We start from the raw sequence: 26,510 nt of genomic DNA, 5'->3' as shown, positions 1-26,510 counted from the left end.
CAGGACACAATTAAATGTTGAAACCTAAGGATAATAGATAGAGAAGAGAATTAAGATTTCTAGTTCATAGATCCAGTAAACACCTTCAACAAATCATAGCAGCAAACTTCCATAAGGTAAAGAAAGAAAAGACCATAAAGGTACAACAAGCCTACAGAACATCAAACTAATTGTACCAGAAAAATTCCTCCATTCACATAATAATTAAAACGCTAAATGCACAGATCAAGAAAGAACATTAAAAGGGGTAAGGTATAAATATCTAGTAACAAATAAATTCAGACATATCTGAATTACACCAGACTTCTCAACAGAGATTCTAAAAGTCAGAAAATCTTGGGCAGATGTAATGCAGACACAGGCTCCTATATCCAGCATAATCCTCAATCACCATAAAAGGAGGAACCAGGATATTTCATGACAAAACCAAATTTAAACAATTCTTTTCTCTAAGAAAGCACAACAGAGGCTAATAGGAGGAAAACTCCAAGACAGTGAACTAAACTATACCCAAGAAAGACCAAGAAATTAATCTTCTCTCAATAATTTAAAAAAAGATAAGCACACAAACAAAATTTCACCTATAACCAGAAAAAGAAGAGAAAGCAGCAATCATTGGCTTTAATATCTGACCAGATCCTCTTTCCCTAATCCCCAAGCTCCCAGGGGCTAAACTGCCAGCCAAAGTGTATGCAAGGATGCTCTATGGTTCAAGGTGAGGCCTGTAGCCCCACCAAAGGCAGATCCTAGAGGTGTGAGGTGGGGATATGTGTGGATATGTGTGGGTGCAGGAGCACTGTCACATAGGCAAAGCTGAGCAGAAATGGGATGTCAGGTTTGATGAGGGGCGTGTGGAAAGCAGGACAACAGTTGAAATGTAAATAAATAAAATAACCGATTAATAAAAAATTGCCAAAAATAAAATAACAAGTAAAAAGGTAAATGAAAATTAAACCAAACCAACCAACCAAACAAACAAAAGCCCCTGTAGTGGATTGGCCTAATGCTGCTTGTATTTTAATGCTAATTTGTTGAACTCAAGACTGGTTAACCCCAAATAACTGACCCTGCTCCCAGTTAACTGTGATTATAAAGAAGCCAACACCAACAGCCAACAGCAGAGAGATGGGGGAGGGGAGCTTTGAGGGCTTTGCTAGAGAGGATCATGAGGAGGGAAGAAGGAAGAAGAAATTGCCAAAGAATAAAGGAAGAACATGTGTGATGGAGAGGAGAGAGGAAGAGGACAGCAGCCATGGTTAAGGGAGAGGAGAGCCTGGTCCTGAGGGCTGTCCAAGTGAAACAAAAACAGTCAAGATGCTACACAGTCAGTAAGAGCAGCTCTCAGGCGAGCAGAGATCAGCAGAGACCCCAGACCAACAAGATACGAAAGCATAATTCCATCCAAACTCCCCCTCAATATCCCGTGTCCTCCATGGGTCTGGCCTCAGTGTGTGTCCTGCGTCAGCACATGTGTCTGTCTCAGCTGACATCACTCTGCCCATCAGCCCGAGCCCCAGGAAACAGCGAGAAACTACAGCATCCCACCAGAAGGGTTTTTGCTGTGGTTCTATGAAGTCCCAACAAATGCAGCTCAACTACAGAATGCAAGGCAGACCAATGCATGTGTGTCCTTAGTGCAGAACCCTTCATCACGTGTCCTTTCACATGCGTGCTTTAGCAGAACATCCTTTTACCTGCCTCTGCTTCAGTGAAACGTTCCTTCACACATCTGCCTTAGCCTTTCACCTGTGTCCAATTCAGGGAACCACTCCTTCAGGTGTAGAATTTCTCTACATTAGCAAACCGCATACAGAACATTCAGAACAAAACAAGGTGTGTGGTCAGCATGTCCTTGAGCCAAGTCCCTTCTCCTCCTCAGTGACAGCAGGCGTGTTACAGCAACAATATGAAATGGCTGGCAGGCATGGAACAAAATGGCAAAGGTCTTCTGGGGGATGTCAGACCGTACCAGCCAGCAGCTCAACTGAATTTTTAAGTTTTGATGTTACAAGTGAATATACTTGACCTTCAAACGCTGAGAGAGCCCATTATAATATGAACTATATAAACTAGGCCAAGACCACCTCTAGGGCAAAGGCCCTCAGCCTGGGGGTCGTGACCCACACAGGGTCTCCTATCAGACAGTTTACACTACAATAAAGATTCATTACAGTAGCAAATTTACAGTTGTGAAGTAGCGACAAAATAATTTGTAGTTGGGGTCACCACAGCATGAGGAACTGTTCTAAAGGGTTGAGGCCATAGGAAGGTTGAGAAACACTGCTCTAGGAAATTATGTTTTCTTTCTCTTTCATATTTTTCAGACAGAATCTCAAACTGTAGCTGAGATTGGCTTGGCTTGGAACATGTGTGTAGTTCATGCTGGCATCAGACTTACGGCAATTCTCCTGCTTCAGCCTCCTACTCAGGAGCCTACCAGGGTGAGATCACAACCACGGGTAATGGGATTGCTGTTCTTGGTTGTCAACTTGAGTGTACCTGGAATTAACTAATGCCAAATGGCTTGATGCCCTGTGAGGGGGATTTCTCTCTCTCTCTCTCTCTCTCTCTCTCTCTCTCTCTCTCTCTCTCTCTCTGTCTCCTTCCTTCTTTCTGTTTTCCTCTCTTCAACCCCCTCCTCTTAGTCCTCCTCCTCTTCTTTGTTTTTTTTTTGAGACAGGGTTTCTCTGTGTAGCTCTGGCTGTCCTGGAATTCATTTTGTAGTCCAGGCTGGCCTTGAACTCACAGATCCACCTGCCTCTGCCTCCTGGATGCTGAGGCTAAAGGCATGAGCACCATTGGATTTTTTTTCTTAATTAAATTATTTGAAGCAAGAAGACCTACTTCTGATCCAAATCTTTGAGATGAGGAGATAAATCTTTAATTCAGATCTTTTGAGATGGAAAGGCCCACTTCTAATCTGGACCACACCATCTTTATTTTTTTTTTATCTTTATTAACTTGAGTATTTCTTATTTACATTTCGATTGTTATTCCCCTTCCCGATTTCCGGGCCAACATACTCCAACACCTCCCCCTCTCCTTCTGTATGGGTGTTCCCCTCCCCATCCTCCCCCCATTACCGCCCTCCCCTCAACAATCACGTTCACTAGGGGTTCAGTCTTGGCAGGACCAAGGGCTTCCCCTTTCACTGGTGCTCTTACTAGGCTATTCATTGCTACATATGCAGTTGGAGCCCAGGGTCAGCCTTTGGGTAGTGGCTTAGTCCCTGGAAGCTCTGGTTGGTTGGAATTGTTGTTCATATGCGGTCTTAACCCCCTTGAGCTCTTTCAGTCCTTTCTAAGATTCCTTCAACGTGGGTACCTTCTCAGTTCAGTGGTTTAATGATGGCACTCGCCTTTGTATTTGCTGTATTCTGGCTGTGTCTCTCAGGAGAGATCTACATCTGGTTCCTGTCAGCCTGCACTTCTTTGCTTCATCCATCTTATCTAATTGGGTGGCTGTATATGTATGGGCCACATGTGGGGCAGGCTCTGAATGGGTGTTCCTTCTTCCTCTGTTCTAAACTTTGCCTCCCTATTCCCTGCCAAGGGTATTCTTGTTCCCCTTTTAAAGAAGGAGTGAAGCATGAGTGTTTTGGTCTTCCTTCTTGAGTTTCATGTGTTCTGTGCATCTAGGGTAATTCGAGCATTTGGGCTAATATCCACTTATCAGTGAGTGCATACCATGTGTGTGTTTCTGTGATTGGGTTACCTCACTCAGGATGATATTTTCCAGTTCCATCCATTTGCCTATGAATTTCATAAAGTCATTGTTTTTGATAACTGAGTAATATTCCATTGTGTAGATGTACCACATTTTCTCTGTCCATTCCTCTTTTGAAGGGCATCTGGGTTCTTTCCACCTTCTGGCTATTATAAATAAGGCTGCTATGAACATAGTGGAGCACGTGTCTTTGTTATATGTTGGGGCATCTTTTGGGTATATGCCCAAAAGAGGTATAGCTGGGTCCTCAGGTAGTTCAATGTCCAATTTTCTGAGGAATCTCCAGACTGATTTCCAGAATGGTTGTACCAGTCTTCAATCCCACCAACAATGGAGGAGTGTTCCTCTTTCTCTACATCCTCGCCAGCATTTGCTGTCACCTGAGTTTTTGATCTTAGCCATTCTGACTGGTGTGAGGTGAAATCTAAGGGTTGTTTTGATTTGCATTTCCCTTATGACTAAAGATTTTGAACATTTCTTTAGGTGTTTCTCAGCCATTTGGCATTCCTCAGCTGTGAATTCTTTGTTTAGCTCTGAACCCCATTTTTTAATAGGGTTATTTGTCTCCCTGTGGTCTAACTTCTTGAGTTCTGTGTATATTTTGGATATAAGCCCTCTGTCTGTTGTAGGATTGGTAATGATCTTTACCCAATCTGTAGGTTGTTGTTTGGACCACACCTTCTGCTGGCAGCTCATATCAAGGACATGGAAGAAGGAAGTTTGCTTTATTAATTTGCCTACTTCTTCAGGATTCCTGCATGTACTGAAGACCAGCTGAAATATCCAGGCTTATGGACAAAACTGTTGGGGTTCAGGAGTTGCCCCATAAACCACACAAACTCTGACCTCACTTAGAGAGGGATGGTTTTTTGAATGCCCACCCTAAGACTGATCATCAGAGACCTAGCTGAGAATTTGTCAGGCTAGGACCCTGGACATTTTTCTATGTCAATTTATAAAGTCTAAAACTGTGAGGTCATAGGCAGGTGCTGGAAGGGCTGTCTGGTTGTCAGCCCTGACTCAAGCCATTTTAGACAACAAAGGTTCATACTGACTTTTTATCTGTTTAAAGATTTATTTATTTACATATAAGTATACTGTAGCTGTCTTCAGACACACCAGAAGAGGGCATAAGGTCTCATTACAGATGGTTGTGAGCCACCATGTGGTTGCTGGGATTTGAACTCAGGACCTCTGGAAGAGCAGTCAGTGCTCTTAACCATGGAGCCATCACTGCAGCCCTCATATTGACCTTTAATTTTATTGGTCCTACATGAAGCTTATACTTATGGAATTTAAGATTAAGAAACCTCACAACATAAACAACTTCCTCCCAGTGGTTTGGGAACGGGTGGGTGGGGGAGCACCCTCGAGGAGGCTGGGGAAGGGGGTGGAATGCAGGGTTATTGTAGAGGAAACTGGAAAGGGGGTTAACATTTGAAATGCAAATAAACAAAATAACCAATAAAAAAAAAACATACACAAGTTATGTGATCATGCCTGACCCTGCTCTTAGTTAAATTATTTTCAGACAACAATGATAGGCGACATATTACAGCAAGAATATGAACTATCTGGCAGGCATGGAACAAAATGGCTACAGCTATGCTGGGGGATTGGCTTCAACAGGGGCAACTACTGCGTTTTAGACCTTCCATTCCTTGTTGAATTAGCTGTACCACAGCCTATAAGCCATTCTAATAAATTTTCTTTATATACAGAGTCATTCTAGGAGGGATGATTGGTTATGTATTATTAAATGCAATGCTGATCATGAAGCCCCACCACTTCCAAAGCATATGCAAGTGTAAGTAAGTTACTGAACAATTGAACAGAAATTAAAATTTACTGCATTTATTGCGTGTGTTGGCAGGCATAGGGAACACCTGGCTGCTTACATCTCTTGGTCTCTATAGAGTAGTGGGAGAACTGAGATCCACTGAGGAGGTCTCTCTCTCTCTCTCTCTCTCTCTCTCTCTCTCTCTCTCTCTCTCTTTGGTTCTTTTTTTTCTGGAGCTGGGGACTGAACCCAGGGCCTTGCCCAGGGCCTTGCACTTCCTAGGCAAGTGCTAAATCCCCAACCCTCTGAGGAGGTCTCTTAAGCAAAGACCAAATTCCTTGCAGTGACACTGGGTTCCAGGCTTGTTCTCCTGTTTAGGCCTCACTGTGGTCTATGTACACTCAATGCATTCTCCCCATGCAGGTTCCCATGGACTGAACTCAGAAAGTTGGGGTTAGGAGAAAGATGTCTGGTTAAATAGTCCACCAGGTTCACATTGTGTCAATGTGATTTAATCTATGGACAAAGAAGTGGAGTTTCTCTGATGGCTTTCTTCTAAACCCTTGAAAGGATCACTGGGGTGTGACCTCAGTACTTCATACTTCTTGCTGGGTCAGCAACACTCAGGGAAGCTTGAGATTGCCATAGGCACAGTATTAGGCTAGATATACTGAGTAGATGATACTAAGTTGTTCAGATGGTCATACCCATTTGCATGGGTTCTTAATGTGCACCTAAGGAAAGAGAGATTAATGTCCTGAGAATAGGAAGATCATTTCCAGTTCTTTTCTATCATTCCAGACTGAAAGACTGGTAGGGAGAGAATGGTAAATAATCAAGAATTCACAGATGATGCTTTGAATGAAGGGTGGGTTTCTGTGCTGGTTTTAGACAGGGTCTCAAGTATCCCATGTTGCCCTCTACATGGCTGGCCAGGTTCACTTTGAGCTCAGATGAACCTCCTTCCACTTTCCAATGAATAGGCTTACAAGAGTGGCCTCCAAGGACTGTGAAGACAGCATTAGCCTTTGACAGTTGAGGTGTGCAACCCACAACTATAGTTTTAGCCACCTTTTTCCATGTCTACCAGCTATTTCAGATTGTTGCTGTTCTATGTCTGAAATCAAGGACGCAGAAAAATAACCAGATAGAGAGCAAGGACATGGTGATCACATCCTTGTCTCTTCTGTACGTTCTGGATGAGGTTTGTTAACATTCCAATATTGAAAAAAGCTTTATATAGGGCCCATCACATTAAGGGTCACTGTGCACTGTTCTATCTAAAATGGTCTAATCACACCTGACTACCATATAATACTTCCTGCAGTCGTCTTATGAGAAGCTTGAGCTTTTTGCTTTGACTTTTTTTTCTCTTTCTTTCTTATTTTTTGCTATATAAGTTGAGAGAAAGATAGTTAGGGCCATGAATTTGCCCCAAAAATTTGAACTACGGATGTGATCAATCAGTGTTAATGTGTGAATTCTATACAGTATTCATTTTTTACTATGATAGATGCTTTTGTTTTTGGTGTGGTGGCCATTTCCCAGTGTACAGGTGCTGGGACCTTACTCTATCCATTTAATGATGTTTATAGCTTCATTTTAGACGTTTATGTCCACCCCCTATATCTCTTGACTATTTTATTTTTCTGACAGAAGCTCATGGTATATGTTACTCAGGCTTGTGAGCAGTGCTCCTTTGTCGACATTGGTGCAGAGAGGAGAACCCCACAAGCAGCATGAGGTTCCCTTCACTGGTGGCTTTAATTTGCACTTTACTCTGCCAACTGGTCTCCACACTTTGCCTAGCACTTTGAAGACATCAACTCTTTCTCCTAAGGAATTTTTTGGCAATTGTCGATTGCTAAGCACATGACTTCATGAGTGTTCCCCTAACACACACCCATGTTGTAACCTAGCATGCAGTCTATTTCTGGATGTGATTTAAAGCACCCGTAATAATGAGACAGGAGAACTTTTGACTGCATATTCAAGCTGGTGTGAAATCTCAGGAAGTTTAATGGCTAACATTGGTGAATGAGGACAATGTGAGTTAGGATGAGACATTTTGGGGCAAGATATGGAAGGAAACATTCATTTAGATGCATAGGAATTACTAAGGTTTTTATAATCAAGCCTTGAGGAAAATTTGGCTTTGGAAGCAGGAGATGCTCAGTGGCTCTGCCCCAGGAAAGTCTCCTGGAAAGGGCACCTCTGCTTATGCTCAGTACAGGGAGAACATTAGCAGGGAGGCAAAGTCTGCTCCCCATGACATCTGCTGTCCCTTCTTGGACATTCTATTGTCTCCTAGAGAGTTCTGGCATCCTCTGTGATGTCACCAGTGTTGTAGTGACAACCAGTGCCCTAGTTTCTCTCAGTCTGAGTCTGGCGGTTACACCCTAAGACATGTTTTCCCGTCTTCGCAACCATTTTGGGAGGGGGAACGTTGATTTTGGAGAGACTAGAGTGAAGGAGTCTGGCCTTTCATCTCAAAGTAATGATGGACAAAGACAGCACTTCTGGGGAATGTGTAGTAAGTTCTGGGCAGTATATTTTGAGCTTCCTGTCAGGGGGGCTGGAGGCTTAAGCTGACCTTTCTAGCAATGGGCCACAGCAACTGGAGCATCTGAAAAGGAATTGAATTTCCATGAATATCACAATTCCTGAAAGTCAAGGATTTCAGAACTTTAGATTCTCTGTCCCCACTGGGAGGATATGGTAAGGCCAATGCTATTACACTGTGAACTTCTGGCCTTTACTTTTCAGTTCATTTGGTATGTTACATTGATATAATAACACCATGAGGAGTCATGGAGAGTCCAACTTTTCTGAGTTTAGACACGGCAGCAATGTACTACACTATCTTTGCTTCTTTAAATACAGTGGATATCTGACTGTAGGAACAGGGGGAGAATTGTGCTCCAGGCAATAACCTTATGTTCTTAGGCCTTCTCTGATTTCTTCTAATTGCAGGGTCATTGTTAGCTTTATATATTAGAGATGTGTGTTACAAACATGTTTCTACAATACCAAAACTATTTGGATCGTGTAGAACAAGATTCAGCCTGTAACCTATGGGTACTTCTCGGGCATTGGGTATTTCAAATAGGGGAATTGATAAGTCTGTTGACCATGTCCTCCCTGGAAATGCGTTTTAAAACCAAAGTTGTTGGCCTAGAGTATCAGGGTAGGACATCTGAGTGTCTCCAATCACTCAAGTCTTGTGGATGGTGAATTTATCATCTGAGTTCTGAAACCACAGGGGTGAGGAAACCAAGCTGTACCCTGTTCAGCTGATAATACTCCTGGAGAAGCCATCTCCATGGTCCATGTAAGCACGTGATGTCCAGCATAGGGCACACCTGGCTGCTTACATCTCTTGGTCTCTATAGAGAAGTGCGAGAACTGAGATCCACTGAGGAGGCCTCTTAAGCATAGACCAATCGCCTAGCAGTGACACTGGGTTCCAGGCTTGTTCTCCTGTTTAGGCCTAACTGTGGTCTATGTACACTCTATGCATTCTCCCCATGCAGGTTCACTTGTGTTCTTCTACCTACAGACGCTGGGAGAGAAACATCATCCCCTGAAACTGCCCTAAGCAAGAATCAGGCCAAGAAGGAAAAGGAGAGGCTGATTGAAGAGCTGCGGCTCATTACCGAGGAGACCTGAGAGATCGCCTGAGGTTCCTGACAGAGAGATCCAAGAACTACAGGTATGAATCACTCCAAAGGCTCTTGTTTCATTCCTGGGTCTGCAAGGTCACCTTCATCTTATCCTATTAAGGTTTTGGGTTCTAGAAAGCTGTGCCTCCCTAACCACCCTGTGCTAAACCTCACCTCCCATATAGAGGAGATTCAGAACCTGACCCTGAGGATTGAGATGGAAATTGGACTCATCTGCTTCCATTTATTGAAAAACAGAACTTGTAGTCTGAATGAACAATTGAGGAATAAAGTCAGGGAGAGTGAGTGTCTAGTGTGCATTTGCAAAGCCCTTTACAGCTGGTGGCTTTGCAAGATTGGAATTGCAGTCAGTTTATGGGGAGGCTCTGTACTTGCTAGGCAGGGGACTGAGTGCTGGAAGATCCAGGCAGCAGCCTGAGGGGCCTGGTCCCAAACTGTTCATCTCAGTGCTTGACTAGAAGGTCTCAGGCTCAGGCCTGTTTGTTATTGTCTGTGTGTCTTGCCCTCTGAGACAGCAATGGTGCATGCATTTCTCCTAGTTCTCACAGTGCTCTCTGTTTCCATATTTGTCTTTCTCTGACTCTGTTTACATTTCACTTTTTTTTGGGTGTGTCTTAGTCTGTGAGTCTGTGTGTGCATACATCAAAAGGCATATGGACAACTTTTAAATGTTTTTATTTCCCTCCACATAGGAATCTAGTGGTCTATGTCTTGGCTTGAGTATTTACTTGTAACACCTTCATGGTGATGTGAATGCTCTGTTCTGGGAGCCCCACTGTCAACAACACAGTTCTTTGACTATGTGACCACTTTTGTCTGTTTATTTTTATTCTTTGTGCAGATTATAATTTTGTTTTGATATATGGTCTGTTATCAAAACAGGAGAAAAGAAATCACAGGTTTCTGGCTGTGTTGGGGTGGGGGAGCATGGAGAGGTGTGGCCTAGGCACTTGATAGCTTAACTGGCTTGACTGCAGATTTCCTCTTGATTGAACAAAGGGAGCCAGGGAGCCCTCCATCTGGATGCTGAGATTCTGGTGTCCTGGACGCAGAAAAACAGGTTTCTGAAGCTGAAGAAGATCCCAATATGTACAATTCAGAAGGTGTCCTTCCAGGACTGGGGTAGTACAGGACCCACCCTGAGTTCATATATTCCTAAATGCTGATGTTCATTGTATTCTATCATTTGGGGCCAGGCCACACTTCAGGCCAAATCCATATTATGAAGGCCTGGAGAGAATGGAGGAGGCGGTCATGTCAATTCTGCACAACTTAGAGATGGAGAACACTGAGATCCATGAGAACAGCCAGAAGCTGAAGAAGGAGATGACCTTCTCTAGGTAAGTCCTGGTCAGAAAGGCTATCACTTGTGGAATGGCCATTTCTGACTTTCTTTGTTCTGGATTGGACAGTCTTCAGCTATGATTCTATCTCTTGTGCTGTTTAAACATCAGTGTGCCAGGGTTATTAGGACTCAGTTTTCAGTTCCATAAAAGAGTGTTCCTCATCCCAGGATTGTCTAGGCATCTGCAGAAGGCTCTAGATAGAACAGCACTGATTGAAGTCAGCAGGTTATTAGGCTGACCTGGACCTCTGGGGTCACACCAGGTTTTACAACACTCAGTGCATGGACCACATGGTTAGCATGACCTTCTCTTGGTACTACTGACCTCTTTTGAGGGTGTTGGCCCACTACTAATTGATGTTGCCCCCATGCATTGGGCTTTAATGGATAGATGTAGATCTGTGTTCTTTTTGAGAGATGTGGACACTAATTGGTGCTCGGGCCAAGCAAAGAATTTATTCTTCCCTGAATTAACTCTTTGTGGTTTGTGCAGCAGCATTATGTGTATCAAGATGTATTTTATTAAGTCTTCATGGGTATCTGGGACCTGGTAGAGTTAGTGGGACTTGGGAGTAGGAATGGGAGAAAGGGGCAGCATGATCTTACTATGCAGACTGTATTTCCAGAAACCTGCTCAGCCAGCTCCTGATGGAGAACACATGCAAGAAGAAGTTGGTCCCACGGAAGCAGGGGAGCAAGGAGGGACATCTTGATTGTGCACTGAACCAGAAATATTTGGTTGACTTCAACAAGAAAGATAAAGACCAGCAACGTCCAGACCCAGCATCATCTGGTAGGGACGAGCAGCTGTGTTAGCTTAACAATATCTGATAAAATTTGCCAATTTGATACATCTGTGCTCTCTCCTACCTCCTTTCTAATTTACACTCACACCAGCCAACCACCTCATGTAATGGCATTGTTCATTGCTCTGTCTATGCACAAGTATTCTGGGAAGTTAAACACTTTTCAGAAATGGAATTATATTGCAAGTATATTTTGCTGATCTTTTTGAAGCTGCAGTCTAGAAATGGTGACAGATGAATAACATACCTCATTATTGCATATACATGTGATAGATTGGATCCTATGCAGAGTTTTGAACAAGTTCGTGGTTCTTTGACAAATGACACTCTGTGTTAATGTGACTTCTTGTGTAGGAAGCACCTTTCCAGGATAAGAACCAAGTGCAAATGTCAAATTAGTACTTGTCATTGGCTTTAACCTTGGTGACATATGGACATCTCCATTCTTCCGGCAACTCAATGAGGTCACTTCCCATTGCCCTGTTCTTGGTTTGCACTGGTATAAGTCTGGGTCCCATATTGGCAGCCCACATTACAGTTAGGCTTGCCGGGGATTTTGCCCTACCTGCAGAGTTAGCAACAATGATATCAGTTAAAAGGTCCTTGTCGACTGTCCAATAGAACTGAGGTGGTAGAAGGCAGCATTCTGACAGCTGGCTAGCATTTCCCCACCAAATCAGTGTCTTAAAAACTGTGTTCCTCTCCCAGGTCTCAGAAAGTGCAAGAGAGCTGGAATTGGACACACCCCAGTAAGAGAGCTTCCTGAAGAATGAGTTGCTTTCTCAGGAGTCCCTGATGACAAACATCCTGAATGGTAACAATATTTTTTGGATGAATATTCTTCCTCAGAGTTAATTTGTCATTTCTTAGAGACCCTAAATTTATATAACACTAAGCCAGCCTGACTGATTGAGGTCTTACTCACTTTCTTCTTCAGAAAACACAACTTGAGAGACAGCTTGGGGGACCGCCTTTCATTATGTGTGCTAGAGGAGAAACAGCAATACGTCTGTGCTTCTACATGTTTGTTAAGAATATGCTTATGTTTAGAAATTTTTTTGTTATGATTTTAATTGAAGTTTTCTTTTTGTTGTTTCATATTTATGTGTTCTTGTTACTATTTTTCACTTTCAAATATTTTTAAATATTTTTATTCATTTTAATCCTGTTGTGTTATAAAAAAGTATTTGTTATGAATAAAAATTGAATTCTATCTCTTGACTCTTAAGACCATCATTCTTACTCAAGGGTTCTGTGGACCTAGAACTGACAGCTAGAGATGGATCTCTGCATGTTCCATGGAGCCTGGGCTAATAAGTGAATTCAAACTCACTAAGGGGTACCCAGTGTGATAGTGTTTTTTGTGTGGATAATGTGGCTGTGTCTCCAACAAACACTTTATGATGTAATCACTGACATACTTTACCCAATTGTTAGGGGCATGTGGTTCTTCTGAGAGAGCAGCAGATGCTCTAACCTGTGAGTCATCACCACAGCTCCTGCAGGTGGCTTTTGTTATTCCACATGAGGTGCTGTATTAGGTGAACAAGATCACCTATGATTAAATAGAGAGATCTCAGGAGATGTGTGTTCACAGGGAACTTACTGAGCTTGCCTGCTCAACGTGTTAGGTTGCCAGGCATCCCTACAGAGCTCTGGTGTTCTGGACAGCTTCATCACCCGCCTGCTGGCGGTATGAGGATATCGTCTGGGAGAAATTGTGCAGATGACTGAAGCAGAAGTCCGAGGGCTGTGTATCACGTCTCGTGAAATCGTTCTTAGCCAGCCAACAGCTGTGAACACAGGTTTCTTTTGGAGAGCAGGCCTGTGCAGGCCCAGAACCTAGGTGGGACAATTCAAGCTACCCTTTTTCCATGGCCAATCTCAGATCATATTCAGAAAGTATTTCTTGGGCTAAAGAGTTGCCTTAGTGGTTAAGAGCACTGACAGCTCTTCCAGAGGTCCTGAGTTCAAATCCCAGCAACCACATGGTGGCTCACAACCATCTGTAATGAGATCTGATGCCCTCTTCTGGTCTGTCTGAAGACAGTCACGGTGTACTTGTATACTATAAATAAATAAATAAATAAATAAATAAATAAATAAATAAATAAATAAATCTTTAAAAAAAAAAGTATTTCTTCCAGGTGATGGATTTCCAATTTATGGAATTGAACTAACTTACTGATGGTGGAAGTGACACAGAGAGTTAAAGTACAGAAGGAATAATCCAGAGTGTCCACCAACAGTTGCTGTCACACCAGGGCTTTTAAAAGCTCAGCTGTTAGAGAAGCAAGGTAGTCTTTGGTCATTCTCAAGCTTAGGTCTTCTAGTCATTATAAGGTGACCATGACACAAAAAGAGTCATCTATATCAAAATAGTAACTAGATTCACACCACACTATCACATTACTACTGTATTTGAGGTTCTCAGTTATTATCTAAGAACCTGGAAGAGGCCTGGGTCTTGCTACACATACTCATAATTTATGTCCCCATTGTCATCTGAGATTCTTCATGCAGCCTGGGGTCAAGGAGGTCATCCCACAAAGCACAAAACACCCATCTCAGATAAACATGTATGGTTTATTGAATCCAAAACATCCATGAATTTCAGGACACAATTAAATGTTGAAACCTAAGGATAATAGATAGAGAAGAGAATTAAGATTTCTAGTTCATAGATCCAGTAAACACCTTCAACAAATCATAGCAGCAAACTTCCGTACGGTAAAGAAAGAAAAGGCCATAAAGGTAAAACAAGCCTACAGAACATCAAACTAATTGTACCAGAAAAATTCCTCCATTCACATAATAATTAAGACGCTAAATGCACAGATCAAGAAAGAACATTAAAAGGGGTAAGGTATAAATATCTAGTAACAAATAAATTCAGACATATCTGAATTACACAAGACTTCTCAACAGAGATTCTAAAAGTCAGAAAATCTTGGGCAGATGTAATGTAGACACAGGCTCCTATATCCAGCATAATCCTCAATCACCTTAAAAGAAGGATCCAGGTTATTTCATGACAAAACCAAATTTAAAGAATTCTTTTGTGTAGGAAAGCACAACAGAGGCTAATAGGAGGAAAACTCCAAGACAATGAACTAAACTATACCCAAGAAAAACCAAGAAATTAATCTTCTCTCAATAATTTAAAAAAAGAGAAGCACACAAACATAATTTCACCTATAACCAGAAAAAGAAGAGAATGCAGCAATCATTGGCTTTAATATCTGACCAGATCTTCTTTCCCTAATCCCCAAGCTCCCAGAGGCCAAACTGCCAGCCAAAGTGTATGCAAGGATGCTCTATGGTTCAGGTGAGGCCTGTTGCCCACCAAATGGAGATCCTAGAGGTGTGAGGTGGGAATGGATATGTGTGGGTGGGGAAGCACTGTCACATAGGCAAAGCTGAGCAGAAAAGGGATGTAAGGTTTGATGAGGGGAGTGTGGAAAGCAGGACAACAGTTGAAATGTAAATAAATAAAATAACCGTTTAATAAAAAATAGCCAAAAATAAAATAACAAGTAAAAAGGTAAATGAAAATTAAACCAAACCATCCAAACAAACAAACAAACAAAAATCCCTGTAGTGTATTGGCCTAATGCTGCTTGTATTTTAATGCTAATTGTAGAACTCAAGACTGGTTAACCCCAAATAACTGACCCTGCTCCCAGTTAACTGTGATTATAATGAAGCCAACAGCCAACAGCTGCACAGCAGAGAGATGGGGGAGGTGAGCTTTGAGGGCTTTGCTAGACAGGATCATGAGGAGGGAAGAAGGAAGAAGAAGCTGCCATAGAATAAAGGAAGAACGTGTGTGATGGAGGGGAGAGAGGAAGAGGACAGCAGCCATGGTTAAGGGAGAGGAGAGCCTGGTCCTGAGGGCTGTCCAAGGGGAACAAAGAGCAGCCATGATGCTACATAGCCTGTAAGAGTTGAGCGTTATTGTTTGGAAAGTAGATCTGGTCCATGGAGGTCAGGCAGCTTCACAGCTACTGTGCTGACTAATGCACACTAAAAATAAATTTAACACAATATGAGTAACCAGTAAGACAGCTCTGTAGCGGATCCTAAAAGGAATACTTTAGTTTGAAAGGAAGGACAAAACACCAGAGAACACAGGGGATAAATTAATAAAACTAGGAAAGTTAATCAAAGAAGACTGTGAAAACCACAAAAATTAACAAAATGACAAAATTTAATACATAGGTTTAAATAATAATTACATATCACTAAACTCAATATCTAGGGTGGTGGGGCATGAATTCTGCCATGGTCTGAACTCAGAAAGGTGGGGTTGGGAGAAACATGTCTGGTTAAATAGTCTACCCACATTGTGTCAATGTGATTTAATCTAAGGACAAAGAAGTGGAGCATCTCTCATGGCTTTCTTCTAACCCCTTGAAAGGATCACTGGGGTGTGACCTCAGTACTTCATACTTCTTGCTAGGTCAGCGAAACTCAAGGAAGCTTGAGATTGTCATAGCACAGTATTAGGCTAGATATACTGAGTAGATGATACTAAGTTGTTCAGATGGTGATATCCATTTGCATGTGTTGTTAATGTGGACCTAAGGAAAGAGAGATCAAGGTCCTTAGAATAGAAGGAACATTCCCAGTCCTTTTCTACCATTCCAGACTGAAAGGCTGGTAGGGAGAAAGTGGTAAATAATAAAGAATTAATAGATGATGCTTTGAATGAAGGGTTGGTTTTTGTGCTGGTTTTAGACAGGGTCTCAGGTATCCATGTTTCCCTCTCCCTGGCTGGCCTGGTTCACTTTGAAGTCAGTGCTTCCATTTCCAATAGACAGTCTTACAAGAGGGGCCTCCGAGGTCTCTAGGACAGCATTAGCCATTGACAGTTGAGGTGTGCAACCCACAACTATAGTTTTAGCCACTTTGTTCCATGTCTACCAGCTATTTCAGATTGTTGCTGTTCTATGCCTGACAATCAAGGACACAGAAAAATAACCTGATAGAGAGCAAGGACATGGTGATCACATCCTTGCCTCTGCTGTATGTTCTGGATGAGGTTTGTTAAAATTCCAATATTGCAGAAAGCTTTATATAGGGCCCATCACATTAAGGGTCACTGTGCACTGTTTCATCTAAAATGGCCTAATCAGAACTGACCGCCAGACAACACTTCCTGCGAAGTTCCTATGAGAAGCTTAAGTTTTTTGTGTTTTTTCTTCTTCCTTCCTTCCTTCCTTCCTTCTTTCTTTCTTTCTTTCTTTCTTTCTTTCTTTCTTTCTTTCTTTCTTTCTTTCTTTCGCTTTATAGGTTTAGAGGAATGTATTTTGGGCCACGGATCTGCCCCTAGTATCTCTGCTATGGATGTGATCAATCAGTGTTAGTGTATGCATTCAATAAAATGTCCATTTTTGACTAAGGTAGATGCTTCTGTGTTTTGTGGGGTGACCCATTGTCAATGTCTAGTGAGTTGGGGCCCTGGGTATGGTCGCATACCCCCAGGACACAGGGGGTGCAGAGCAAAGGCAGAAGAAACTGCACGCAGTTGCAAGCTTTATTAATACTTATTGAGCTAAGAATATGCATTACTACAATTTTCATTATGCCAAGATACCATAAGATCATTATTCCCAGGATAACAGGAACAATGAGGGAAGATTAAACAAAGAAAGATGAATAAACAAAAGCTTCTTCTAAAAATATTCATATAACAAATCACCTCTCTTATTATAATCAAAATATACTCACCATTACCAAGAGAGCGTTAGAACCACTTCCACAGAAACGGGACACAGCAGAACATAATTTAAGGACAAGTGAGAAAAACATTTTCTTCTCCAGGGCGGCATTCCAGCCCCTACTTGTATCTGTCACCAGGCCTTTCTTGACCCTGCCTGGGAGCTGCATCTCTATGTCTTAACAATTCCTTCTTTTTTCTTTTGTTTTAAAGTAATACTTTACATAACATAGCTAAAGGTCCTTGTAGGGGTTTAGTCATGTAAAAATAAAGCAACATAATACATAATGTACATAAGATTATGGCAAAACTAGCTCCTCCCATGCTATGGAAAATCCTTTGAAGCCAAGCCTTGGGATCTAATCCTGTCAATTGATCAGCCAATAATTTCGCTATTTCCATAGGGGTAGTATCTTCTAGCTATTTACCAAAAGACATTCGAACATCATATTTCAAGGCATTAATTACTTTTGAAGCACTTTCATTACCCTCTAAATAGGCTTGAATTAACTTCCAATCATGTTCTGTGTCATTATCCATATATTTACTAACACAAAAGTAGTAGGATTTCATCATGATAAGCAATATAAGCCCGATAACTGGCATTGGGTGCAGCAGAAGAAACCATGAGTAAAACACACATTGCTAAGAATAAGTGCTCAGCAGTAAAGGACTTTCCTGAAGGAGACAAAATTATTCCTTTCAGTGCTTAATTGCTTCACCTGACCCCACATAGGTAATAGGGTTGTCACTGCACGGATCCTTATCCATTGTTGTTTGTGGACACTAAGAGAAGCCAGGGCCTCAGTAATGGAGGACACCTCCTCATCTCCTGAGAACATCCATCAGGAGAGAATGTAGCTGGTTTAACTGGATTCCTTTGAGGGTAGGGAGCAGTTCTTATCATTCTGTGCTTGGATCCATCTCCCGGGTAACCAGAATTGTCTCCCATCCTGTAATGAGACAAAACCCTCTCCCCTACATACAATGATGTCCCTTCCTGCCATTCAGCATCCCAGGCAATTTTTATCCATACTGTCTGTTCCATGCCTTCTGGGGGAAGTTCAACAAAGTGTCTATTGGCTCTTGATATAACTTCACCTTGTGGTAAATTAAGAAAATTAATAATGTATAATGCTTGTGCCAATATAGCTCTGGGACTGGTCTGCAAACTCCATTCAGGTTGCATAAGGCCATCTCTTTTCCCCCTTTTTAACTTTATAATTTGTCATTTCAGGGTATGGTGAATTCTTTCAACAAAAGCTTGTCCTTGTGTATTGTGTTCTGTACCAGTAATATGTACAATATGATATCGTTGACAAAATTGTTTATATTGATAAGAAATATATGTTGGTCCATTATCAATTTTAATTTTAGAAGGCAGTCCCATAACAGCAAAAGTTTACAATAGATGATGTATAACATGAGCAGTGCGTACTCCTGGCAATGGTGTAGCCCACACAAATTTTAAAAAATTATCTATGCTTACATCTATATGTGAAACGCAACCAAACTAAGAAATATGGGTTATATCGATTTGACACGATGTATTAAGTTGCATCAACTGGGATTAATTTGAGATGGAATACATTTTATACGTGAAGACTGACACATAGGACAATTAGCAATAATTTCTTTGGCTTGAGAATAGGGAAGCTTATATTTAATATGTAAATATCCTGTATTGGCATGATTATGACTGTGTTCTTCTGGGGTAGCAAATGCCACTAATTGATCTACCATATGATTGCCAAGTGTTAAAGATTCTGGAAATTTTGAATGTGATCTAGTATGTGTAATGAATATTCTAGAGTTTCATAATAACAATAATCCTTTAATATGTGAGAATAACATTTAATATTGGCTTAGATGTAGAAACAACAGCAGTCGCAATATTCTGTACTACTCCTACAACATAAGTGGACTCAGCTATAATATTTTTACATCATGAGTAAAATCCTGGAATACATTAATTACCGCTAATAATTCATTTTGTTGTACTGACCCAAAAGAAGATTCTTGTCCCCAAAATTAATCTTTGGTCCAATAAGCCATCTTGGTGTTAGAGCGATCTGTAATCACAGTAAAGGCTGATGGTAATGGATCAACAGAAATTAGTGTATTTATCAAATTTTTTTTTGTTTTTTAAAGCAATCCCACAATTTACTATGGGGAGGATGAAATTCAATATTTCCAGTGTAAGAAATCATGGCTAATTGAAAAACCTCAGACATCTGCATTAAATATTCCACTTTATCTTTGCTTAATGGGAAAACAAAAGCAGCACAATCATATCCCCACATAGTAACAGGTCTTTGTATGCCTTGCTGAATGATTAAAGAAATTTGTTCCTCATTATTTGTTAATGTTTGGTTAAAGTTAAATTTAATATAAACCCATTCTAAAGGCAACTCATCCTGAGCGAAAGTGCCTGTAGGATATTCAAGAGTATTTAAACATATAATTTAATAACTCTATCTGGATCAATACATGCCAAATATGCATCTTTCCATTTTCAGAAAAGATACCCTTGCATGCCTTCATATAAGCATTAATATCCCCAGCCTCCTTTATAGGTAATAATGCTCTCCTGTACTCTTCATTAGCATTTTCAAAAGCAAGCATTTGCAGCAGTTGTCCTCCAGCTTCCTCTCCTACCATTGTTCTTTCCAATGTTAATTTTAATATACATAAAAACTTAATATATGGTTCATAGAAAGCTACTACCTTTTTCAACCAACCAGTATCATCCTTTATAATAAGTCGGTTGGGCCACACCTTGAATCGATGCTGGCCTAATGATAGGAAAAGAAAAAGCAGGTGAATTCGTCATCATCATCGTGTGAATATAATGGTCAACATGCCATCCTCGGGAAACGACTTAGAAAAACCTGCTTCAGGCAGTGGAGCAGAGGGCAAAACTTTTACTTTCGTTTTGTCTTAATGAAGCTCTAGCTTCTTGTTCTGTAATCGTTATTACCCTGTCTGCATTCATGGCCTTGAACACAGTAAAAATTACAGCCCAAAGAGACCAGAAATTGGAATCTTTTTGCCCTGCCTGACAGCCTTTTTCACCTTAACTTTCACTTTGACCCAGATATCAGAATCCCTGGAACCCTCGTCAGGGAACCATGGAGTTTACTCTTGCTGTCTCTAGACACTTTTCTAAACCAGACTGATAGACATGAATTCCCTGCACTCTTAAAGATGCTTAAGCATAGCGAGATGAAGAGAAGATTTATCTTGTCCCATTTCCTTGTAATAAAATGTACTTACCTTATCTAACTGTCCAGACTTACCTTCAGTGACCCTGTTCCAGTGCAATAGGTCGACATCTAGGATATTGGGAGCCCTGCGTCCGGTCGCATTCCTTTCTGTGTTTCCCGATGCTCAGTGGCCATGCCACTCCAGCATGCTTTGAAATGAACAAGTCCGCAACCACCACCACCACGACCACCACCACCACCACCACCACCACCACCAGCACCACCACCAATTTGGTTTTGTAAATAAAGTTTTATTGACATCGCCATCCTCAGCATTTACATCCTGTTCAGTGCTGCTTCTGGCTGCAGCTGCAGGGCTTAGGAGCCACAGAGCCCTTTAGGCTCCCAGAGCTGAGAGCATTGACCTTTGCCTTGTTTGTGAAAGAGGTGACTGACCCCTGTGCTCGAGGTGGCCTTTCTGTGCCCCTTAACCCATAGCATAGGTCTCTGTGCCATCCTCTCCCTTTGCTATGGTGTGCACTTCCTGGTACATTTCCGTTATCTCTTGACATTTCCAGAGCATTGGGTCTTGCAAATTGAATTTGCATGGCACCAGGAATAGACCTGATAGCAGGGTGTGGGACACTCCCTATGGGGAACCCTGCCCAGGGGCATAAGCTTACTTTTCCAGTCAACTCCCTGAACAGTGAGCCTTTGTGGGACAAGGTACTTCACGACATGACTTGACCTCTCTGCAGTGCACCCAATCCCTGCTTGGCTCAGATGTCCCCCAGAGAGGTTGTGTGAGTGTCCCCAGTAGAGGCAGCACTCTGTGTGGTGGCATTGACATGGCATCCAGGAAAGTCAAAACCAGAGGGACATGTCGGGCAGTTGGAAGCAGATGTCTGCATCCATGGAGAGAAGGATGGGCTAGACACTCCTACAGGGGGTGAGCTGAGAAGCACTTCCTTGGCTTTTTCACAGCCGTGTAGGCTGCATGCCATGCTGTGTACCCATGCTGTGCTGAAGCCCCAGACTTTGAGTCTCCCACAGCTGCTGTGTCCTGGGGCCAGGGTAGGATTAAGCAGACTTCAGCAGGAGAAAGGTGAAAACCTTGGTTGCGGGGTGGGGATGGCACAGTCATAACACTCCTGCACATGAGGCCCCTGACTTAGAGCCGTATAGCACCTGTGACAAGCCAGCTGTGGTGACACTCATCTGCAGTGCTAGGCCATGGGGGGTAGAGGCAGTAGGATCAGTTGTTTAATTATCCTTGGCTACATGGCAAGTTCGAGGCCAGCCTGGGCAACTTTGTCTATGAAAATAAGACAAAACTTGGTCTTGACTCTGAGCATCAAGGCCTGTACCTGGCACAGTTGCCCCACTTCAGGTAAGAAACCCCTCTGTCCAGAGGCCATAACTGCAGGAGACCCCTGGCGAAGTGTCTATACAGCGCCCTGTTTGACTGGTCTGTGCTGAGGACCAACCACGCTCTCCTCAACAGGAAGGACATGGGAGAGGCTGTTTCTGTGAGGTCCCGGGCCCTGAGACGGCCAAGAATAAACCCTGTCCTTGGGAAAGCCATGGAGACTAGGAACCCACGGGATCTCTGCAAACACCAGGGCTGGCAGAGGACTCTGATCCTCTACAGCAGCTGCTCTCAATCTGTGGGTTCTACATCAGCGCTCCTGCACACCAGACATTTACACTACAGTTCCTCACAGTAACAAAGTTACACTCATGAAGTAGCTCTCCAATAAGTTTATGTTGGAATGACAACGACATGAGGAACTGAAATAAAGAGACACAGGATTAGGAACGGTAAGAACCGCCATTCTATAGGAACCCAGGCATCTGCACTCGGTGTCTGGGAGTGTGATAGGCTAGGCTTCACCCTCAGCAATGCCAGCATGTGGGCACCAAGCCTAGGTTCCACCCCAATGCTTACTGGATATGTGCAGGCCTGGTTCCATCAAGAAGTAATAAAGGGACCCTTGGCAAAAAACACTGGGTACCAAACAGGTCAGGAAAACACACCCCCTCTTCTGCAACTCCTCTCAGGACGGCTGGTCTTCCCAGGAGATCCCGGCTATAACCACAGCTCGTCTCCCAGTGCTTGCCCATTGGTGGCTTGGCCATATTCAGATTTGAGGACATTGAACAGAACAGCTTCGAGCAGATTTGCATCAACTACACCAACAAGCAGTTGCAGTCCTACTTCACCCAGCACATCTTCAAGCTGGAGCAGGTGAGAGTGGACACCTATTCCCCAGCCTAGCCCAGGCATCACCCTGAATGTCAGCTGTGTCCCTCAGTATCAGCAGGATGGGGCCTGGGAACCGTAGGTTCCCCAGGACCTAAAGCTATGTCCTTGAACTCAGTGCCATGCTCAGCCCTTCCAGCCTCTTTCAACCCTTCTGGAAGCTCAACTGCTCCTGCAGCAAGGCATCAGTGTGCACATTCTGTCATGTCATTTGTGTGTGTCTACAAGTGGTCAGAGCCTGTCCCCTCTGGTCCTTTCTTTTGCTGTATTTGCTTTTCTGAGGGGGCAGCACCCACAGGTATGGGAGGAGCCACATGCATATTCTGCAGCCATGTCTGACTCCTCTGAGGCTCAGTCCCACTTACACACCTACCATCCAACCTCCCCACTCCATGTCACCCCTGGAGCTCTGTAGACCTTCCTGCTTTCTGTCTTTATATAACTGGTGACAGTCCAGCCCTCAGTGGTGTCATACAGTGTTAGTTTGTCTTTGCACTGCCTGGAGGTCTGACTTAGGAGAATGGCTACCATTCTCATTCCTGTTCAAGGGTCAGAATCTGAATCCTATGTAAGGCTGAATAATACTCCAGCACATGGCTGTGCCATGTTGAATTTACACAGCCACCTATGGATCTTATTTTTTGGCTTGTAAACACACACATATAAGACTCAAGTGACACCCAAGTGGAGAATTGCTGGAGTCCTCCATGGCTTTCTGAACCGTCTGAGAGACCATCCTGTCCACAGTGTATAGGGCACTATCTACTCATAGCTCACACAGCATGAGAAGATTAGGGAGGGTTAACCTGGCTTCTCTGTCTCCTGCTTTCTGCCACACTAGCCCTAGCATCTTTCTGTATTGCAGCGATAGTTAAGAACGCGGGAGGATGGCAGCTTCCTTGCTCAAATATAGCAAGTTCCTCCTTGCCTGCTTTGAGACTGAGTCTCATGCAGCCCAGGCTGGCTTTGATCTCACCATTAGTTAAGATGGCCATGAACTCCTGGTTCTCATGCCTCAGACGTCTCTGAGTACTGGGTGACAGGTATGCACCACTCTTAAGTCCTGCCACTGGGACAAGAGTGAGCAGAGCCAGCTCTGAAGCACACACTTTGCTGGTGTCAGTGATGACTGACTTATGATCCTGTATTCCTTGCCCATGGCCCTTCTCCTTGGTGCATGCCATCCTTCCTCCCTGTGACTCATGGGGACACCAAGCCTGAGGATGTCAGGAAGAAGTTTACTTACTTCACTGGGTTGGTGGCTGTTAGGTTCCTGCGTCAGTAGGTGAGATTCAAGCTAGAAGGTTTGTGGCATGAGAAACGGGAACAGAACTGGAATGGCAGGAACAATCGTCGCCTGGCTCTGAGAAGACCAGGTGGTCAGAAACTCATCGTTGGGCAGGTAGTGAGCTCAAGACCAGGCTGGGCATTGCTCAGCGCATGTGAACAGGTGTGCTTACATGGACATGTGTTTCCCCCACATGGTCACCACTTATCCAGGAACGGTGAATACTCCAAGGAGCTTTTTATGTTTTAACATTGTGTGTGTTTGTGTGTCCATACATACATATACACACATACATTCGTACATATACACGAATACACGTACATGAAAACACATGCATATACATGACTATACACATTCATGCTCACACACACACATATATACACACCTACATGCATACAAACACACATACACACACATACATGCATACACACATACACATATACATACACACATACAAACATACACACATACATGCATACACACATACACATATACATACACACATACACACACATACAATACATATACACACATACAAATACACCTATACACACATATAGACAGACATATACACACATATACATATACACGTATACACATACATGCATACACACATTCATATCCACACGTACATACAGACATATACATATATACTCACATACATGTAAGCACATGAGTGGAAGCCAGAGGACAGCTTGGCCCTTGGTTCTCTCCTTTTTACCACGTGGGTCCTGGGGATTGAGTCAAGCTCATCAGACTTGACAGCAAGCCCCTTTAACTGTAGAGCCCTCTCATTGGCTGCCAGTTGCCTCTTTCCACAAATTCTATCCATGGTGGGATGTTTACAGTTGTTATTCTCATGATTCCTTCAGCAATAGCACAGACATCTTTTACACTGCATTAGGAGTTATAATTCATGTAGATGTCAGGAGAGCTGGAGGCATGGATCAAGAAGAGAGCCCACTTTCAATGTCATTATGTGGTATTGCCTTAGGCCCTTTTATACACTCCCCTGGCTTTGTCTGAGTATATGTTTGAGGGCTCTCTATGACTGTGCAAAGAAGTAAGAGCTAGGGCTGGGCCACAAAATAGGAAAGTACTTGTTCATCCAAAAACAAAAACAAAAAACAAACAAACAAACAAACAAAAATAGCTCTAGGGTTAAATATTGGTGCTAGTACTGAACTACACAGCCAGAAGGTATTTTTCTAAGTAAATAAGACAATATTAGGGATGACAATATGATCAAATATCCTACAACATAAGTTTGCAATGTTACCTACATTTTATAAATCAAGTCTGACCACCGTTTTGGTTGTTTCCAATCATGTCTGAGTGCATCATCACGGGAATCCCAAGGAAAATCAGAAAAGGGTTCTTGAAGCTGTTGCACAGGGCCAGTATAGACCTAAATACCACAGAGGAAACCTTGATTCTTATCACAAGGGATCATTTCACCATCCCTCTTGTCACATAACTTATGGCAAGATGTCACCTCTCCTGACCTTAGCTTCTTCTCCTAAACGCTGCTGAAGGGAAGATTTGGTGTCAAGGGGTCTGGATTCAAACCACACCAACACTGAATTCATTTAAATAGGTGTAGTTTATTAATGCACACACCAATACAGTTCAACCAGAGCAACAGCTCACAACTGTGTACTGGACATTGCTAGGCCCCGCTCATTGCAAAATCCACATGGGCTCATGCACAAGTGCTGGAAATGCTTCGGTCTATGGGCCCTGACTCAGGCCATTTTACACATAATTGTTCCAATTTTCCTTGAATCTATTGGGTCCTATGTGAAGAATACTCTTGGGGAACTTGTTAAAATTAACAAACCTCATAACATACAGAACATAACAGGGTATGTGACCAGCACCACACAGGTCAACGTCAGAGTTTTTTGTTCCTTGTTAGTGTTTTTCTTGGCATCCATGATGTGGAGGCGTATTACAGAACAATAGGAAAGAGCTGGCTGCTGTGTAACAAATTCGCTGCTATTAAGGTAGGTATGGGGGCAGGACCTCAGCAGTAGCCCTTAAGATGGGAAGGAGATGATGTGTTTGATAACTGAAAGGAGCTGCCTCAGCTGTGTTTCTCTGCCTGCTCAGTGCCCATTCAACATCACTCTGTCCCTGAAGAGGAACTCAAGGTCTGTCCCCTGCTGCCTGTGAGCCAGGAAGAGGCACAGAAAGGCAAGGCCACAGCACTGGTTTCCAATCCCTCAGTAATGCTGGATTTCCAATAATGTACTTGTATACACAAATACACTGTGGTAAGTTGCAATAGATACTAATCATTTCTCACATAGGGCAGCAGTTGATTGACTACAACTAATTCTATTAAAAAAAAAGAAACCTGGCTCTTGTAGAAATATACAAAGAAATATCTAGGATGGTGGGGGATAAATTCTACCATGGACTGAACTCGTGGAAGTGGGGTTGGGAGAAAGATGCATGGTTAAATAGCCCACCAGGTTCACATTGTGTCAACTTGATTTAATCTAAGGACAAAGAAGTGGAGTAACTCTGATCGCTTTCTTCTAGTCCCTTTAAAGCATCACTGGGGTTTGAACTCAGAACTTCACACTTCTTGATGGGGCAACTACACTCAAGGAAGCTTAAGATTTTCATAGGCACAGTATTATGCTATATATACAGAGTAGATAATACTAAGATGTTCAGATGGTG

The 26,510-nt window shown here is 42.7% G+C and overlaps 3 protein-coding genes across 5 annotated transcripts in view; 2 read left to right on the top strand and 1 right to left on the bottom strand.

Annotated features, from left to right (window-relative positions):
* LOC147999107 (uncharacterized) overlaps positions 1 to 26,510 on the top strand; it is a 924,037-nt gene that overhangs the window by 484,492 nt on the left and 413,035 nt on the right. The gene's annotated exons all lie outside the window — the stretch shown is intronic.
* LOC147999123 (disks large homolog 5-like) overlaps positions 1 to 26,510 on the bottom strand; it is an 85,187-nt gene that overhangs the window by 9,154 nt on the left and 49,523 nt on the right. The window lies entirely within an intron of this gene.
* Positions 10,171 to 12,560, top strand: LOC147999126 (uncharacterized). The gene is made up of 4 exons (XM_087596184.1): positions 10,171 to 10,529; positions 11,161 to 11,327; positions 12,049 to 12,154; positions 12,278 to 12,560. The coding sequence occupies exons 1-3, from the start codon at positions 10,429 to 10,431 to the stop codon at positions 12,111 to 12,113; spliced, it is 333 nt and encodes a 110-aa protein (XP_087452310.1). The 5' UTR covers positions 10,171 to 10,428; the 3' UTR covers positions 12,114 to 12,154; positions 12,278 to 12,560.

The sequence above is a fragment of the Rattus norvegicus genome, chromosome 19 (genome assembly GCF_021556685.1).
Source record: "Rattus norvegicus strain SHRSP/BbbUtx chromosome 19, alternate assembly SHRSP_T2T, whole genome shotgun sequence".
Lineage (NCBI taxonomy): Eukaryota > Metazoa > Chordata > Mammalia > Rodentia > Muridae > Rattus > Rattus norvegicus.
The sequence above is the reverse complement of the archived record's forward strand: the minus strand, read 5'-3'. Positions and strand labels throughout refer to the sequence as shown.

Coding starts and splice junctions, on each gene's coding strand:
- LOC147999126 (XM_087596184.1), top strand. CDS start 10,429: ATGGAGGAGGCGGTCATGTCAATTCTGCACAACTTAGAGATGGAGAAC. Junction 10,530..11,160: donor AAGGAGATGACCTTCTCTAG/GTAAGTCCTGGT, acceptor CTGTATTTCCAG/AAACCTGCTCAGCCAGCTCC. Junction 11,328..12,048: donor TCCAGACCCAGCATCATCTG/GTAGGGACGAGC, acceptor TTCCTCTCCCAG/GTCTCAGAAAGTGCAAGAGA.